The 19,025-nt window shown below is 43.3% G+C and overlaps 4 protein-coding genes across 4 annotated transcripts; 2 read left to right on the forward strand and 2 right to left on the reverse strand.

Annotated features, from left to right (window-relative positions):
• On the reverse strand, positions 1-6,495 carry H1-6 (H1.6 linker histone, cluster member). The gene has a single exon (XM_005337048.4). It carries the CDS (start codon positions 4,732-4,734, stop codon positions 4,099-4,101), a length of 636 nt encoding a protein of 211 aa, XP_005337105.1. The 5' UTR covers positions 4,735-6,495; the 3' UTR covers positions 1-4,098.
• LOC101972801 (histone H4) lies at positions 1,813-2,388 on the forward strand. Its single transcript, XM_013363671.4, has one exon. It carries the CDS (start codon positions 1,851-1,853, stop codon positions 2,160-2,162), a length of 312 nt encoding a protein of 103 aa, XP_013219125.1. The 5' UTR covers positions 1,813-1,850; the 3' UTR covers positions 2,163-2,388.
• A 255-nt stretch (positions 6,496-6,750) lies between the features above and the next one.
• On the reverse strand, positions 6,751-14,252 carry LOC101975357 (histone H2B type 1-C/E/F/G/I). Its single transcript, XM_005337049.5, has 2 exons — positions 13,821-14,252; positions 6,751-6,880 (listed from the first exon to the last, which is right to left on the reverse strand). Exon 1 carries the CDS (start codon positions 14,208-14,210, stop codon positions 13,830-13,832), a length of 381 nt encoding a protein of 126 aa, XP_005337106.1. The 5' UTR covers positions 14,211-14,252; the 3' UTR covers positions 6,751-6,880; positions 13,821-13,829.
• On the forward strand, positions 14,223-15,000 carry LOC101975635 (histone H2A type 1-C). Its single transcript, XM_040283650.2, has one exon. It carries the CDS (start codon positions 14,548-14,550, stop codon positions 14,938-14,940), a length of 393 nt encoding a protein of 130 aa, XP_040139584.1. The 5' UTR covers positions 14,223-14,547; the 3' UTR covers positions 14,941-15,000.
• Positions 15,001-19,025: the final 4,025 nt, after the last annotated feature.

The raw sequence follows: 19,025 nt of genomic DNA on the forward strand, positions 1-19,025 counted from the left end.
TGAAATAAAAGTGAGATTTATTAACAATCTAATAGGCAAAATAATGTTGGGGAAAAGACAACATAAAACTCCAGTTTAACCAAAGATGGCACTTTCTGGCATGTGTGTCAGGGCACAAAATTGCCAAACTTTATACACTATAATTTTATTTTCCTGAATTAAAAAGCACATTGAGATTCAGAGTTTTGTGAATGGTCTGGGTCCTTGTACTTTTTCTCTGCTATATTTGACCTTCAGCCTTAGCAAATCTGCTAAAAGTGTGTGATGGGGAGTCAGGAATCTAAAACCTTTCAACCTGGGGACAGAAGAAAACCACTTGATGATTTTAGAAGTGTTACAAACCATATGACATTTGCAGTTTTCCTGCCCCCTCTGGATCTCTTTTCCCAGTGCATCTCTTTTCATGTGAGCAGGTCTGAGGCTGTCACACCTTGTATATCTCCTCATAGTCTCATTCTAAGAATCCACAATAAGTCTGTTAACTGAGAGGAGGTGGGCAATGTGCCTGTTTATTTTTTCAGACAACAGTGATTGTCCCTGGCCTATAATTCCAGTGGCTCGGAGGTCCAGGCAGGAGGATCATAAATTCCAAGCCAGCTTCCACAATCTAACAAGGCCCTAAGTAACTTAGACCCTGTCTCAAAATAAAAGATAAAAAGGTCTGGGGGTGTAGCTCAGGTGTTAAGCAACCTTAGGTTTAATCCTCAGTACCGTGTGTGTGTGTGTGTGTGTGTGTGTGTGTGTGTGTGTGTGTGTGTGAAAATTTCCAAAATCAAAATCTGCATCAGGAAGCTAAGGAGAAACTTGGTTTGAAAAGACTTTCAACCTTATTCAGACCTATTTCTTTCTTTCTTTCTTTTTTTTTTTTTTTTGGTCTGGTTTTTTTTTGTTGTTTTTTTCTTAGTGTGATTAGCCTTATTTTAACATCAATAATCTTATCAAAGGACTCCCAGGAAGGAATTTGTAGGCTCTGTAATGACCTTAATCAAGTATTAGCCTAGTACTACAATTAATCCCCAACTCTACAAAACGTATGTTCCTTTGTCTCCAAAACCTGAGCAAGTGGATGAATACAGGCAGTAAGGGAAGCCTGTTTGGAATTTCGTGGAGATCAGACAGGTTCAGCAGTCCGGGAAAGGGAAGAGAGGTAACTGATTACGCAAGCCCTCAAGCTTAGCTCTGTTCTCTTGTTCCCTGATTCAGACTTTTGCCAAAAAATTAAAAAATAAATAAAATAAAAAGTCAATAAATGTTGACTCAAATTAGGAAACAGGAGGGAGATTTAACTTGCAGTTGTTTTTCTACCGTTTCATATTCCCAAGCATAAAAGAGACTTTAGGTACTTTTGTCATGGCCAGCCTTAAACTCTACCCAGCACACAGACAATCAAAATGTGTTGGTTTAACGAGGAATACCTGCAATACTGGAGATAAAGTGCAACCACACAAGAATCCATTTTATTTTAGACGTTATTTGTACTCATGCCCAAGGAACCCCTACCTAATTTATGCCCACTAGGTGAAAATAGAAGGAAATGCGGGATGGGACTCCTTAGTGACACTGACCGAATAAGATTAATCGCAATTTGCAGAAGCGCAAAGACAGGATAATGCAATACAAAGCATAATTTAAAGTAAAGCTTTTCAGCCCAAAGCAGTCAGTACCTCTCCTTGCAGCCGCCCAATGAAAAGCTACGTTTCACTGACCAATCAAAACATCGAGGTTCTTTTTGCTCCACCCCCTTCGGTGACCTAATTTGGAAAACCCCAGCCAACGTAAGTGGTTTTCAATCAGGTCCGCAGGAGTATTATTTAAAGGGCCTGTTAGGTCTGGCGGCACTGTTCGCAGCCATGTCAGGTCGCGGCAAAGGAGGGAAAGGCCTGGGCAAGGGCGGCGCCAAGCGCCACCGCAAAGTCCTGCGGGACAACATCCAGGGCATCACCAAGCCCGCCATCCGCCGCCTGGCCCGCCGTGGCGGCGTCAAGCGCATCTCCGGGCTCATCTACGAGGAGACCCGCGGCGTGCTCAAGGTGTTCCTGGAGAACGTGATCCGCGACGCCGTCACCTACACGGAGCACGCCAAGCGCAAGACGGTCACGGCCATGGACGTGGTCTACGCGCTCAAGCGCCAGGGCCGCACCCTCTACGGCTTCGGCGGCTGAGCGTCCTGGTGTCGCCATCGCCTGCTTTCCCCAACTAAAGGCCCTTTTCAGGGCCGCCCACGAGTTCATGTAAAGAGCTGGACTGGCCTTAAGGGATTATAAGGCTTCTTAGGGAAAATGACTTCATGAATCTTACGCCAAGACGGAGATAAAATGTACCCGGCAGCACATGTTTTAAACGCTTAAAATGAGCACAAATAAAACCAAAAGGACTGAGGTGCTCCTACTTATTACGTTTGGAAGCATTTGAAAAGCGCCCCTTTTGTGTGTGGGTGGTCTGAGGTGTTTGCACATTGCCTCGTGTTTGATGACATGTATTGCACAACTTAAGCTTCTCAGGCAAAACACTCAATGGGCCGTGAAGTTCAGTATGGGGTGGGGGTTATTAACATTTGCACTGTACTACTAACTAAAGTGAGGCCCTGTAATGTGCCTCAGGACTACAGGAAAAATGATTGGCTATATTGTAAGGCCTGTACAAAAACTTGGAAAACTGGAGACAGGTTGGTAACACCAAGAGCAACCTGTAGGGAGCCCCAGTATTGTAACTTGGTGGTGAGGCATCCTTCATCCTGTATGGGCTCACTGCCAGGTCAGACAAGTGAAGCATGGTCTTAGACCATTCTCACAATTCCAGCCTCATAGGAACATGAGGAACATCAGCTTAAAGGCAGCCAAGAACTGGGTTGATTAGCTACACATAGAAATCTGTTAGGTTATGTTCCATTTTAGTGCACAATTTTTGCAAAAAGCCAAAATATATAAATGAAGAGGTGAGGACCTAGTGAGCCACTGAAGAACATACTGGAATGCACTGCATAGTTTTGCAGTGGGTTTTGTTCAGTTACTCCTGAAACCACAGCTGAAAACAAGTTTACATTAGCATAGACTTAATATTTATGATAGTTATGTAAGAATGCTAAATCAAATTAAGGAAAAATTAAAAATTTAAGGTACTTCAGCTTGGACCCTGTGTACTTATATAATTTTTAGGACAGGAAGATTTAATTTGGGCCCTAACAACTGCAATCACAAATATTTCTATAAAGGTTTAAGGTAACTTTTATAGTTATTTCAGTGTATCTTGGCCTGTGGACTGCTCTGGCACTCTCATAAATAAGATATATTAAAATATTAAGATCAGCCAGGTGCTGTGGCACTCACCTGTAATCTCATGGCTCTGGAGGCAGAGGCAGGAGAATTTCTAATTCAAAGCCAGCCTCACCAATATAATGAGGCAGGAAGCAACTCAGGGAGAGCCTGTCTCTAAATACAAAATATGGCTAGGGTTGCGGCTCAGTGGTAGAGTGCCCTGAGTTCAATCCCCAGTACCACCCCCCCCCAAAAAAAAAAATTAAGATGACATTCCTACTAGACCAATAGTTTCAAAATACACATTATGAAAGATGACGTTTGTTGATGTATGTCATCTCATAGCATAAACACTACTTGACATTCTTGCAACTGTACACAGAAAGTATATTCAACCATCACACAGGAGGAACATTAATGAAAGGTTCAACTTCCCTATCCCCAATCCTGAACATCATGATTCATAATTCAGTCAATGGACACCAGGGGAACTGACTAGAATTATACACCTTAAGAGGGTAAACTGGACTTAAGCATTTTTCTTTTTCAACAAAATGAGGCTTATTTCTGTGCTGACTTCTTCCTGTTCTCCATTTTGATAATTCCAGAAGCAGATAATTCCACAAAGCAGACCCTCTTCTACAGCACACCCTTCTCTACCCCCAACTACATTTGCCACCTCTTGTGGCCAACTCTGACTACCTCACTAGTGTTAACTCACCTTGCTAGTACAATATAAGCACTAACTGGTTTCATATTTTTCCAGTGTCACGCCATTTTAAAAATGTGGGTGGCTCTTAAAAGAGCCTTTGGGTTCGTAGACAGTTCGGCTTATCTCCTCTCTTCACTTCTTCGAAGCCGCCTTCCTAGGGTTGGCTTTCTGCAGAGTCAGCTTGGGCTTCCCAGTCTTGGGCTTCCCTGCTCTGGCCTTGGCAGGGCTCTTCCGCTGCTGGATGCCCTTGGCTCCTTTGGTCTTCCTCCCACTCGCCGGAGCTTTCTTAGGTGTAGGCCTGGGCTTTTTGGTTCCCTTGTTGGTTTTGGCACCCTTTGGGGACCTCGAGTCCCTGGACAGGACCAGCTTCTTAGCCTTGGCAGAAGCAGGCTTTCTGACCTTGGCCTTGGTGGCTTCAGGAGCAGCCTTTCTGCTGAGCTTGAAGGAGCCAGAGGCACCAGTACCCCTGGTCTGCACCAAAACACCCTTGCCCACCAGACTCTTCAGCGCCAACTTGATGCGGCTGTTATTCTTCTCAACGTCATATCCTGCGGCGGTCAGGGCCTTCTTGAGCGCAGCCAAGGACACACCTGCTCGCTCCTGGGACTCGGAAAGAGCCTCAGTGATCAACTTGGACACCGAGGAACTCCGAGCCTTGCGACCTGCACCTGTCAGGCCGACTGCCTTCTTCCCCCGCTTTTTGGCAGGCGGCTTCTCCATTGGGCCTGGAACAGGATCAGTGGGAGCTGCAGGAGCTGTTTCTGACATAGCACAAGAAGAAGGACGTTAACAACCACCTACAAGTGTGAAAAGTGGCCGGGCCTCAGGGCCTTATATAGGGCAGGGCGCGCTGTGATTGGTGCATCGCTCAGGCACCGCCCCCGCCCCCGGAGGAGGAGCATTTGTGTTTGTTTACCTCGAAAAGTTGCATCCCACAAACCTGGTGGGTAGCAAATCGCCTAGGTTCCACCGCAGGATGGTTCCTAGAGACTCACATTTCATATGCCTTTTAACCTTTCAGTGACAAATGACCCTACGTGACAAATCTTTTCGAGAAAGCCCTCGATTCTTCGTCAAATTCAAGAGAAAGAAACAAACATCCTCTTTTCCTTGTTAATTCAAAAAAAATTTCTAGTAGAAAATTTACTTCCTGTCTTCCGAATGGCCTTCCATATGGGTAGCTTCTTATTGGTGAAGGAAAGAAATTATTCATGCCCCAATTTTTATTGAAATTTATTTATATATGTGAAGGAAGTAACACAGATCTCTTAGCTGTCTCACTGAGGAGTTAGAGAATGTATAATTACCTAAAAACTGCAGAGTATGTCCTTATTTAACCAAGGATCATCAAATAAAACACAATCAACAGGGATGAGGGCTGTCTGTGATTAAAACTACCTCCCAGTTCCTGGAGCTATATGGAAGACCTTCAAGGACAGGGTGGTAGCCTTGATCTCATGAGATCTGCTTGGTCCAAATCAGGCCACCTTCATGAATGGTGTCCTCCCCTGGGTTTCCTTTGTCCTTTGTTAATTCAATACCTCCCCCTCCTGATCCCAGATAAACAGTCCTTGCCCCTAATTAACTATAAACGGTGAGGCAGGAACCTTGAAGTCCTAGTGGAAACTGCAGACCCAATCTCTAAGACTGGACTGGCAGGTGTGGTTGCAAATGTGCTGGAAAAATGTTCTTGAAAGAATGCCCTGTATGTGGCCCTGAGCTTCTCCCCACATGCACTGTTAATTCTTGACTTATAAATATTTTTCTATAAGGAGATCCCAGGTGCATTTTTCTGAGCACCCTATATTTTTATATGTTTGTCTCTCTGACCCTCCATGATACCTGGGAGCTTTTGTGCCATTAAGTGTTAGTGGCTTATGGATCAGGGTATGGATCAGGCTGATTCTTATATTTATAGGTTGACAGAAGTTATCATTCCATTTCTTTAAAAGCAACAAAGAATTGATGAATTTAGGAAATTCTTACATTGTATTAAAAAAAAAAAAACAGAAAAGGAACCATGATTCATATTTTACCTTAGCTGAAAAGGTATCGTAAAAACAGGCGCATACACACACATGCACACACATATGCAGTACCTGTCCTGTAACAGTTGTAAAAAGAAAAATAAGACTTATGTATGATATAGATATTCCCCCAAAATAGGAATCAAAAGTCCAAGGGAGGGACTGGAGCTGTGGCTCAGTGGTAAAGAGCTTGCATAGCTTGTGTGAGGCACTGGGTTCAATCCTCAGCACCACATAAATAAATAAAATAAAGGTTATAAAGGTATTGTGACCATCTACAACATATATATCTCCCCCATCAGCAGAATATTAGACATTCATAAAAATTGCATTTCTAACCAGTTACCTAAAAAATCATATATTAATAGCATGATAACTACATTTGCTTTATATCTATTTTTTTAATTTTTAATATTTACTTTTAGTTGTAGTTGGGCACAATACCTTTATTTTATTTATTTATTTTTATGTGGTGCTGAGGATCACACCCAGGGCCTCCCTTGTGCTAAGCGAGTGCTCCACCACCGAGCCCCAACCCCAGCCCTTTATATGTATCATATTGTGTGTACACTATGTATGTTCATATTCATATGGATAGCTACCTCAGATATATATAATAAATAAGAGATACTAGGAGGTTTTTTTTTTTTTTTAATGTTTCTTTTCACGAATTTCTACAGTGAATATCTAACACTCTTACACTCAGGGGAGAAAAACAAGAAATGAGTTCTTCAGCCAGGTGTCTATGGTTCCTTCCTTGATTGTTAAATGTACCTCCATTTGTCTTTTTCCACAGTCACTCATTTTCATGGTTTGACTTGTGAGATAAAGCAGGGTCCATCAGGGGAAGCAGAGGTGGAGAGATGTCTAGAGGCTGTCTGTTCCTCCTGGGGAAAGAAAGAGATTGACCAGTTAGTTCACTGCTGCAGCCCAGCCACGTCATTAGGCTGGTACTCACTGGATGTTCTCGCTGTGCCAGGCACTGTTTGAAGCATTTCCTAGAAGCCAGTGCCTTTGGTCATTGCCACAACCTTATAAGGTTATCAACTGTCATTCATCCTGCTTACAGATGAGGACAGTAAGGCCCAGAGAGGTTGAGTTTCAGGGGCACAGCTCTTGGATGACAGACCTCTGCAGTAAGCCCTCTGGTCTGCACTTAAAGGAGACATAGTGACAGGAAGCAGAGGTGAAGATGGTCCAAAGTGGGACATGGGCTTGGACGTGCCCTGCAGAGCTGCCTGAGAGGCATGGAGAAAGCCCTCAAGTGAGGGCAGGCTGGGGTTCATGCCGGGGGCTCCCACGTGGGGCAGATGCTTTCTTCTCTCAAGTGCTCATTCCTATGAGCAGCTGATAGAGGAAGCCACTCCCATGTCCCCCACTTCCATCTTCCTTTCAAAGAAGTACAGTCAGAAGAAAAGCATAGCTAATGGAAAGTTCCCAAATAAATGCTTAGTGTGATTCTTGCAGCGTTATGTGACAATTTTTCCTTTTCTTTACAAGCAAACAAGGCAGATCTCAGTTTACGCTCTCCAGTGTCCAAACTCAGCCAGAGTAATGCATGCAGGGACCGCATAAGAGAATACCCCTGTAATTCCTGTGGGCTGACACAGAAGTCTGGCCGAAAGATGCAGGTTTATGTGACAAGTGTCCCACATTCAGATAACCTGATTGCTTATAACTTGATTCATACTGTACCCAGGCCATTACTTCACTTTGGAAAGACAGAAACTTTTGTCGCATCTTTTTCATGTAGTAGTAAAAAAAAAAAAAAAAAAATAGTCACATTTAGATAGTTTTGAAAAAAGATCTGGCTGGAAGCACAGCCTGGTGGTAGGGGGGTGGGCATGAGGAAGGCACTCCTCCCTCTAGGTGACGAAGGACACTGTACCCCCCACAAACCTTTGGTGACCGCTCCTAATCCAAGGGGTGACTCTGATGTCACCATCGTACATTTAATAGACATGTTCTTTCTTGCAGTCTTCACAAATCCAAGTAGCACACATGTTCTCCAAACACCCTTGAAAAGGCACCCCACTTAAGGACTATGCTGGAAGCCTCTCCTCCCTGTGCTCACACCCCGCTCCACACACCCTTCCAGTCTCCCGCCTGCAGTGAAGGCGATGGAAATGGTCCTCTGAACAGTTGAGAGTAGAACCAACAGAGCTTTATTCCACTTTTCTCATGGCTGGATCATTCCTCAAGGCCACCCCATGCTCTCTGGCTAACACTGAGTTGTTTGAGGATCAATTCGATTGATGTAGTAAGACAGGACAGTGCCAGACACATACTGAGTACTACACCACTGTTAACCACTAGAGCCACCAGCCATCGGCACTGAGGTTAATATGGGTATTTGCAGATGGTGACCCTGCCTGGTCCCCCTTTCCCTGAAAGTCATCCCTCTCTCTTATTCTTGCTGGCTGCCTGTCTTCCTCAGGTGACATGTAAGCTCAATGAGGGCAGCAACCTTCCCCTTTTCCAAGGAGACTGGCCTGGGTGGTGACTCCTTAGCAGGTGACAGACCAAGAACCAGACACGGGTCCTTCAGTGCAGGGGAGAGTAGGAAGAAGACCCTTCTTGGATCATCCTAAGGCTATGGCTATGCTCCGTCTAGGCTAGGTGTTGTCACTGCCTCGTCAGAAGCCATCATGGGCCCTTTAAATGGGCACAGAAGGGTAGGAGGAAGTGGGAGAGGTCAAGTAGAACGGGGAGGACACAGAACTGGACATGACAACAGAATGTGCTTGCTCTTCCTCCGTTGAATCCTGTTCGTTTCTCTGCGTGGGCGCACAGGCATTCTGAAGTCTGAATTCGCTTGTTTCCCTGGCAGGGAGGTGGCGTCAAGACTGAGCTCCGGCCCAGCAAGGAGGGTGGGGATGACTTGTGCCACTGCCAGGCCTGGTCATGACAATCTGGCTCTCTCAGAGGCCTTTTCCCTTCTCCCTTCGCCTGCTGCCCTGACGCTCAGTCTCTGGCCAGGATCTCTGAGACCAGAGGATGCCCCGAGGATGTAATGGAAGAAGACTTTCTCCCTGGAAGACTGTGGCAGGAGCTCCACTCCCTCACCCTCGTGAGACGACAGATAAGGAAATAATTCACTTCTGTGGCCTTTACTCAATAAGGTTTTGGTTTCGGTACCAGGGATTGAACTCAGGGGCACTCAACCACTGAGCCCTATTTTGAGTTTTATTTAGAGACAGGGTCTCACTGAGATGCTTAGTGCCTTGCCATTGCTGAGGCTGACTTTGAACTCCCCATCCTCCTGCCTCAGCCTCCCAAGCCACTGGGAGTAAAGGCGTGCATGACCATGCCCAGCTAAACCCACTAAGTTTTGAGGGTTTATTTAATACAACGGCAAGTATTGCTTACCTTGCTGTGCTGTGAGGTTTATCTGTTGAGGCAAACTCAGTCTTGCCATTCATACTAGCATGGACGGCCCATCATACCTAGACCTTCCAGCCACATGTGCTCTCCTTTGTGATGATAAACAAGTATCACCCCCCTGCAAACCTCAAGCACTGCCAAGCTTCTGGAATGCTAGCTGGCTCTCTTTAGACCTCTGGGCATGAGGGGCTCCTGCTTGGCTCTTGTTGCCTGGATGAAGCACTGAGAATGTCACACGCCTATGGTCCTCACCCCCCAACACTGCTCCTTTTTGGATATTTTTTTCCCCTCCATGACACTTACTTTCTAATAGACCACATATTTGACTTTCTCTGCTCTTCTGTTTGACTCTCCTTGAGTCCTAGCTTCCAGAAGGCAGTGATTCTTTGTTCACTGCATATACACACATGTAGAACAGTGCTTGTTGTTCAAAAATATATAAAATCAGTCCATGAATCCCATTGTTTTTGTACATCTACTATTTACCAGGCTCAGGGATAGACCCTAAGGATATTGTGGTAATGAAATCACAACTCACAAGTCTCAGCAATTAGGTGGAAATGGTACAAAAGTTACACAGAACAGTAGGGAGATGGAGGTCAGAACACGACCAGGGAAGGCAGTGGCCAAGCCAGGGAGGGAAACAGCGGATGTGTGCATGCATACGTGGCCATAGTGTGGGGCATGACAGAGAGGCAGCAGAGGTCCCCCAGGGGAGGGGCAGTGGGAGAGAGGGTCAAGCCAGGTTTGTCTCAGGTGTTCCTAGAGAATCCTGAAGGCAAGAAAAACTCTTTTAAGCCAGTAGCAGACCACCCTCGAGGCCGAAGCTCAAATGATAGGCGGTTGGAGGTGGTTCGTTCCTTTTCCTCACTTCCAGTTGATTGACATTCCCTCTGCCCTCCTAGGAATTGATTGGGCCTAGTCCTAAAGTCCTGAGCACTCTCTTCAAGCACTCTAAAAAGTCCTGGCCCTGCTGTCTGCTGGGCACAGGCCTCTGTGACCTCCACTTGAGGCTAGCGAGTTTACTCCATGCAAGATTTCAGATCCTGCATCATCTCTGTAGAATTATTTTTATATTGTGTGTGTGTGTGTGTGTGTGTGTGTGTGTGTGTGTGTGTGTGTGTATTGGTTCTGGGGATTGAATCCAGGGCCTTGTGCATGAGGCAAGCACTCTACAAACTGAGCTATATCCCCAGGCAAATTTTATATTTTTTTTAATTTCTAAAAATGTATTTCATTCAGAACTAAATTCCAAATGTGTCTTTTAAAATCTAGAACAAAAGGCCCATTATCCACATTATTTAAGAATGTTTAACCGTAGAAATGCAAATGTATTAAAAATTAAAATTTCCAGTGTATTTTGTTCTATAGCTAAGTTTGGGCCTAATAGATAAAAACTTGAAAGGAAAATTGAGGGCAAGAATATAGAAAGAAAAGAGATCAAAGGAGAAAGGCATTATAAAGGTTTATTCTTATTGCTCTTGAAACCAATTCTTTTACTTTTGGAGAAATTGAATGGCCAGAGGATTAGCCAGAGGATTAGCCTAGGTTTGCAAATGATAAGGTCAAGATTTTGCCTCAGGGTTACCTCCAACAGGTAGATCTATTTCCTCAAAAGGAGACAAGTCCACCATCTCTGCCACTTTGTCCCTTCTAAGCCAGCGGAAGTGAGATCTAACACAAGGGACTAACAACCACAGTGAAATAAAGACAGATTTTCAATGGATTGTTCTGCAAATAGCTCATTGGATGACAGGGTGACCTGAATATTTAAATGATTCAACCACAGTTCAACTTTCTTTCTTCCTCAGAACTGAGGTTAGAAGTAGCAAGAAAGTAGCTTTCTCCAGATTCACTGCCATTTTTCTAATTTATAATCACCCCAGAGGAATTGAGGACAGGGCACGCTGAATGTTAAATTCAAAGAATTTAGTCAAAGCTCAGAATATTTTGCACAAAAGGTCACACACAGGCAGCTGTGTACTCTGCCAAATTAATTTTATATCTGGTCATCCAGTATTATGCAGGGTAAAGGTTGAGAAAAATTAATTTTAATGACTTTTCAATTTAGAATCACTAGGATTGTTTGATAAAGTGGTGAATCTATATCCCCTTCCAAATCAGGAAGATTCAAAACCAATGTTGTTTTTATGTCCTTAAAAACATGCCTAGAGATCTTTAATCTTTATAATCTTCTAGAAGGTACGTCTATTACCTTTCTCTTTAGGGTACAGATGAAAACATGAGGCACAGAGAGATCAAATGACTTCCTCCAAAGTCTCAGTGCTTACAAAGAGTCAAATTTAAGAGATTCTGTCCCCAGAGGCTTTTTTTTCCTTTTCTTTTTCTTTTTTTTTCTTTTCTTTCTTTCTTTTTTTTTTTTTAAATCATGGAATGGTGTTCTGCAGCCATTTTATTAGAATTCCATTTCTGGAACAAGTGTTATTTTTCCATTTCATTTAATTCTCACCTGTCTTTATAAGTAGGCAATTATTAGCATCCCACAGTCTCAAGATGGTTGAGTTTGTCAAACCATTAACTCATCTAGTTAATTATTAGCACTCCTTTACTTATGTGCAAGTTATATCAAACCATAGGATGACTTCAACCGGCAAAGTAAAATAAGATTTTTATAAAAGAGGAGAGGAAAAAAACCTGAAGACTGGATGTAAAAATAGGATATTGTGGTAGCTCATTATTTTCAAAAGAGGCCCAGTGTGAATAGTCTATTCCTGTATAGATCAAGGACTTTTTTTCCCCCTTTGTTGGGGATGGATCCCTAAGCCCTGTACTAAGCAAACACTATACCCCTGAGCTACACTCCCAGCATCCAAGGAATTTCAATGAAATTTTTAAAATCAAATTTTAAAATTCGACTAATTATTTTAGCAGTTTACTTTTCCTTACGGTGTGAAGAAAATAAGTGCTCATTGCTCAATGACTGTCAAGGAAGATCTAGAGATAGTTTGGTTTTTTTGTTTGTTTGTTTTTTGTTGTTTTGGGGTAAAAGGCATCTTAACTGTTTTACTACTTTGAATTTAGGATAGGTAAAAAATAAAGTTATCAGAGAAAACTGGTTATTATCTTAGGATGCAAACATAAATCATGGGTATATAAAAACAAAAAAAGCTCACAGTCTTATTTTAAAGTGATGATATATATTCAATTGAATTTATTACACTACAAAACAGTACCAACTTTTTTAAAAAAATAAACATGCTAAATGGTCATTCTCTTGTATTTACTCAATATTCATCTACATTATTAAAGTTATAGTGTAACAATTCAGCTTTTAAACTGACAGAGTCCTTTTAATTTGTAACATTATAAAAATCAACCCTCCTTAAAAATTACATTATGATTTAATTTAATTCAATGCATGTTACAATTTTAAAATTTTAAATGAAACGTTTACTCATTTAACCAATAAACCTAGTGGGGAAAAATTTTTAGTAAATTCAAATTAATTACTTTAATAATCCCAAATGGAAAAAATAATAATCTCTAAGCTTCTGTAACCTATTAGTAGAGTATTATGTTTACATTATGCTATTAAAAAGAACCACTTTAAAGTAAATAATTAAGTTTGTGAGTTCATCCATAAGGTAATCTTGTTAGAAAGGTGATTTTCCCTATAAATGTATTTACCAAGTATTAAAATTTTCGTTTAAAAAACTTTACATTTCCTTATATCCTATTTAAGCAAGACCCTAATTAAACTGTCAAAATTGTTACAGTCTAAGAGGTAACACCTTTAAAACAACTTGATTTCTTTAAAAAACATTAGGATTTTTTAACTTAAATTTATCTGTTTTAGTTTATTATACTCTTTCCAGGTGTCAAACCTGCAGACACCATAGGGTGCTTAAGTAATCTCGTAAGTACAATCACATTGCCTAATGTGTAAAAAGAGTCTGCTTTCTGGGTAGTAACTGGCTTCTTAAAGATCCTGACCGCTTAAGGGAAGATGTAGTTTCAGCCTACCGCTTTTTGGAAAGGGGAAGTCGTTCCAGTGGAGACCGCGTGTGCCCCAGTCTACTAGCTTCTCAATTCCCTCACCCTCGCTCCAGCTCTTCACTGTCGCCTGCCTGGGTTGGTTTTCACCGCACTTGAAGCTGCCCTCCCCTCAACTGCAATCACAATCCAGGGTGCCTGTGGCCACTAGTTTTGTGCGCAAAACCACCAGACCAATTGCGGCAGAAGTGGAGCACTAGTATTCAGAGGAAAGATTGGCTTGTGTCTACCAATCAGATTTCGGCATACTGAAAATGTCGCAACCCAGTGCTTACTGCCTTAATCCCCAAGACAATGTGAAGCCAGTCTGACCATTTTGATTTGATTCTGTTTAATCCCCAACTAAATTCAGTGTTGTCCACAGCTCTCTTTGTGGGCATGTGGGTGGCTCTTAAAAGAGCCTTTGGGATTAGGTGTAAAAACGCTTACTTGGCAAGTTCACTTGGAGCTGGTGTACTTGGTGACCGCCTTGGTGCCCTCCGACACGGCATGCTTGGCCAGCTCCCCGGGCAGCAGCAGGCGCACCGCCGTCTGGATCTCCCGGGACGTGATGGTCGAGCGCTTGTTGTAGTGCGCCAGGCGCGAGGCCTCGCCCGCGATGCGCTCGAAGATGTCGTTCACGAACGAGTTCATGATGCCCATGGCCTTGGACGAGATGCCGGTGTCGGGGTGCACCTGCTTGAGCACCTTGTACACGTACACCGAGTAGCTCTCCTTGCGGCTGCGCTTGCGCTTCTTGCCATCCTTCTTCTGCGCCTTGGTCACCGCCTTCTTGGAGCCCTTCTTCGGGGCAGGAGCGGACTTCGCTGGCTCAGGCATTTTAAAGCCTTAAAACAGCAGAAATACAATGAAAGTATGAAGCCGATTTCTGCTATTTATAGGGCATTTATGCTAATGAAGGATGCAGAGCAAGTCTTACCTAATTGGAAGATAAACGGCAGTGCTGTCATCCAGGGGCAGAACTATGCAAATGAGGTATGGAAATACAGCTTTTCTATTGGTTTCTTAACTGATGCTTATTATGGCCAATCAGAGAGTCGGATTCACTAGCCAGGAAATGTCTATAAAAGCAGGCCTGTTCTACATATTTCCTGGCCTTATTTGTTTTGCTAGAACCTGTTTTCTCGTGTTGGTGTCTTGAGTGTGCAGATCTACGATGTCTGGTCGTGGGAAGCAGGGCGGCAAGGCGCGTGCCAAAGCGAAATCTCGATCTTCTCGCGCTGGGCTGCAGTTCCCTGTTGGCAGAGTCCACCGTCTCCTGCGCAAGGGGAACTACGCTGAACGCGTCGGGGCCGGCGCGCCCGTCTACCTGGCAGCAGTGTTGGAGTACCTGACGGCCGAGATTTTGGAGCTGGCGGGCAATGCGGCCCGTGACAACAAGAAGACGCGTATTATCCCGCGTCACCTGCAGCTGGCCATTCGCAACGACGAAGAGCTCAACAAGCTGCTGGGCCGAGTGACCATCGCGCAGGGTGGCGTCCTGCCCAACATCCAGGCTGTGCTGTTGCCCAAGAAGACCGAGAGCCACCACAAGGCCAAGGGCAAGTGATCTGACATCTGAGCTTCCGGAAACACAATCAAACCCAAAGGCTCTTTTCAGAGCCCCCCACTTTCTCAAAGAAAGAGCTGATACTCATACTAACTAGCTTTTGTTTTGCTTATTGCTCCATGCTAGTGTACCTGTAAGCTTTATTTTAGAGGACAAGGTAAAAACTGGCCTATGGTAGGGAACTGTTAGTCGGTTAGTAACAACGTTTGTATGTACTTGGTCATATTCTCTGGTAAGTTAAGCTCGAAAACCTAGCAGGCGAAATGGAGCTGCTGTCATTACACTGTTAAGATCCTGTTTTCCTAGTTTCTAGGTTTAAAGTTTTGAGTGCGAGGGCAGGGAAGCCCTGCGCGGCCAAGGCTTGCCCAGGCCTGGGATCCTGGATTAGCCAAGCAGAGGAGTAACATATTCAGGACTCCTGGAGCTTCGCTGAAGCATTTAGAGTTGAATGGTTTCGTTCCTCTATTAAAGTCTAATGTGTAGTGTAATTTATTATTGGTTCCTGCAGATGTGCCTTCTGCTTTCCAGATACTAACTTGAGTAGTGGGGTCTGGTGACATTGTCTCTATCTCCCTCCTTCCCAAAGCTGCTCTCAAAGGGGGAGAAAAAAAAAGTCTAGCATCGCAGATCTCAGTGAAGGCCAGGTGGTAGGAAATCAAATGGATACCTTAATGGCCACGTTAAATTTTGCAGCATTTTGAAAGTTATGAAGGCTGAAAACCACCAGACTTGAAGTGAATCTGGCCTCAGCATGGATCCTTACTTCCTTTGAGCCTTAACTATTGATTTATTTTCCATTTGGATTTAAATGCACCTCCCCCACTTCCTAGGTGTTTGATCTTGGTTGGGTCTAGGTCTTTAACTCCTTTGGCCTCCACCTCTTCCTGTCTTTGTTCACTGTCCTTTGGAAGGAGCTGCTCAGCAGTGAAATCAGCTTGGGCTGATTAGGAGAGATGGCTTCTTAGGTATTTCCTGTGTGCCTGGCACTTGTCTGTGTGCTCCCAGCATATTAATTCACTTAATCCAACCAATTTAGGAAAAGTTTCTCACCCTATCATAGATTTAATAATAAAGAAACTGAGGAGCAGAGCTTAAATTAAGTCCCAAGGTCAGGACTACTTATGATTATTGTCAGAAATGGAAATAGAAAAATCAACACAAAATAGATGAACTTTATTTGCATACCAGAAAGTTCAAGATGGCATATTAAACTCTGTGAAGAGCTTAAGAGTGGAGGAGAGATAACTTCCCCAGAATCTACATGAAGAAAGGGAGGGGAAAGAAAAAAAAAAAAAGCCAGTGCCTTTTTGATTTAGAGTGTGACTGGTTTGGCAGAGATGGTTTCCAAGAGATACACAGGACTTGATAAACCAATATGTGTTGAGTAAGGCAAGAAGATAGAAATTTGAACTCTTTCCTGTGGCTCTAATAACAAAAGGTTGTATTTGAATACTGAGTGATACATTGTGAACTCTATTAACCTCCATGGTCTGTTCTCTTCAGCAAGTCTTCCAATAAGGTCAAGGACCCGTGATGTTTACTTGTATCTAGTCAGCACAGAATCTGGCACACATGGACACTTGGTAAATGGGCACTGAGGGAAGGTTGAGCTGCATGAATCAGTGGCTGCACAGTCAGGAAGCACTTTGTTGTGGAGGGTCAGTTAATTACTAGGGGAGACATTAACTACACACCAGATGGACACTGTCACTAGCATCCTCTCTTTCCAGTAGAATGTCCTTCTCTTCTAATAATCCAGTTTGCAGTGGGATCTTGTTTTAGGAGCATAAAAGAAACAGAAGGGACCAGTTGACCCCTCTTACCTAAGAGACACAGCGGAGAGCCTGCCTCCAAGCCAAGGACGTCCGTCTCAGCTCTGTCCTGGCTCTCCATCTCCAGCACACCTCCTTACCATCAGCTTGGCACTGTCATTATTCATGTCTAAAAGCCCTAGTTACTCTTGGGAAATTCTCTATTGGACAGTAAATTCCCCATAGCTACAGTTGGTTTCCAGTGCTTCAGCAGGTATCTACCTTCCATGCCTCAAGGGTTCTGGGAAAGACTATTTAAATTGGAGCAAGTTAATGAGATTGCTACACCCAGGCCAACCTAGTTTCTGAAGGCACCTGACTGCAATGACAAAAGTTCATCCCAAGGTGTTACCAAGAAGCAAGTCTGGGACTAGGGTTGTAGCTTAATTGGTAGAACATTTGCCTAGCATGTGTGAGGCACCGTATCCAATCCTCAGCACCATATAAAAATAAATCAAATAAAGGTCTGTGTACAACATATTATATATATATGTATATATATATATATATATATATATATATATATATATCAACATAATATCTCCAATTGTTATATTTCCTTTTTACATTGCCAAGTAATCTGAAAGCAATATTATTTTCTTCTGTCACCTGTCACCTCTACTCCTTTTTTTTTTCTTTTTCTGTTGTGTGGGTGCTGCTGTTATCCTGTAACATTTAGACTCTTTTTTGTAAGTATAATGAATTTTAGAGCCAGCTGTAAATAACTTTTATGTATTTTACAGTTAGATTTAGGTTACTCTGTAAAGGTTTCTCAATTGTTGATTGTAAATTATAATCATAAATTCATATACTACTGGTAAATATACTGCATGTGTATTAAAAGATTATTAGGAATTTTAGTGAAATAATTTTTATGCACACTGAAATAAGAAAAACAGTAGTCATAGGACTCTCTCCTCTCTATGTTTAAAATTCCTTTCCAGACATAAGGCAAAGATTAACATAAGAAAGTTCACTAAAAGACACCAAGAAAATTTTGTTAATAAACAGAAATATGTATTGTTGTTGTTGTTGTTTTTTGTTTGTTTGTTTTAAGAATAAGTACAACCATTTCAACTTCCAGAGAAATAGGAATGTGGCCTGTAAGCTTCGACATAAAGTGAATCAGTGCATCCTACTGAAACCATATCAGAACTTCGTTGACGTAGCGGCTTTCGTTGTGGTTTGGGAAGCATGAGGGAAGCCCCATTTTTAGGATGTAGAATTTATGCACCTTGCTTACACCTGAGGCTCCATCTGAAAGAAACAAATATGCTAAGCTCTTGACTTGGGAATATGGCGTCTGGCTGCCTGCTCAGCTTAAACTTCCAACATACCCTTGACTGTCTGAGTCTACCAAGACTGCCACAACACAACGGCACAGATTGGATAATGTAAACAACAGAAATCTATTTTCTTACAATTCTAGAGTAAAGAAGCCTGAGGTCAAATGCCCTCAGGTTGGTGTTTGCTGAGCCTTTCTCCTTGGCTTAGAGAGGGCGACTTCTCCTGTGCTCCCACAGCCTTTCCTCAGAGAGTGACCTAAGAGTGCTGCTGCTTCTTATAAAGGCACTGTGCTATGGGTTTAGGGGCCCATCCTTAGGGTCTTCTTTAACCTTCCCTACCTTCTAAAGCACTCTGTCAAATAACAATCACACTAGGGTTTAGGGTTTCAAGGTAAGAATCGAGTTGGAAGAGGGAGTAATGATTCAGTCCATAACACTCCCCCTCTGGCCCAGTGAAATCTATGTCCCTTCTAGCAGGCAAAATGCATTCATTCCATCCCAATAGCACTCCCCCTCCGTCTTAATTCATCACAACATCAATTTTAAAGCCCAGAGTGTAATATTTGTCATCTCAATTACGTATAGGGGAGAATCAGGTAGGATTCATCCTAAGTTAAATTCCTTTCCAGACATAAGGCCGGGAAACCAGTTCTAGGCTTCTAAAATGCAATTGTGGGGCAAGTGTAATATGGACATTCATCTTTAAAGGAAGGAAGGAAGGGAGGGAGGGAAGGAGGGAGGGAGGGAGGGAGGGAAGGAGGGAGGGAGGGAAGGAGGGAGGGAGGGGTGATAGGCCTTCAGGGAGTCCATGGCCTGGCCAGGCAACCTCTGTCAGATCTGATGTCTGGAGTATGATCCACTTTGGATTGATGCTCTGCCTCCCAGGCCTGATGGTGTGGCAGACAGTGTCACCCTCGTGACTCTGAGTGGCCGACCTCTTCAGTTTGGTGGGTTCGCTCTGGGCAGCACTCCTGGGACCCGGAACCCT

The sequence above is a fragment of the Ictidomys tridecemlineatus genome, chromosome 8 (genome assembly GCF_052094955.1).
Source record: "Ictidomys tridecemlineatus isolate mIctTri1 chromosome 8, mIctTri1.hap1, whole genome shotgun sequence".
NCBI classification, from domain to species: domain Eukaryota; kingdom Metazoa; phylum Chordata; class Mammalia; order Rodentia; family Sciuridae; genus Ictidomys; species Ictidomys tridecemlineatus.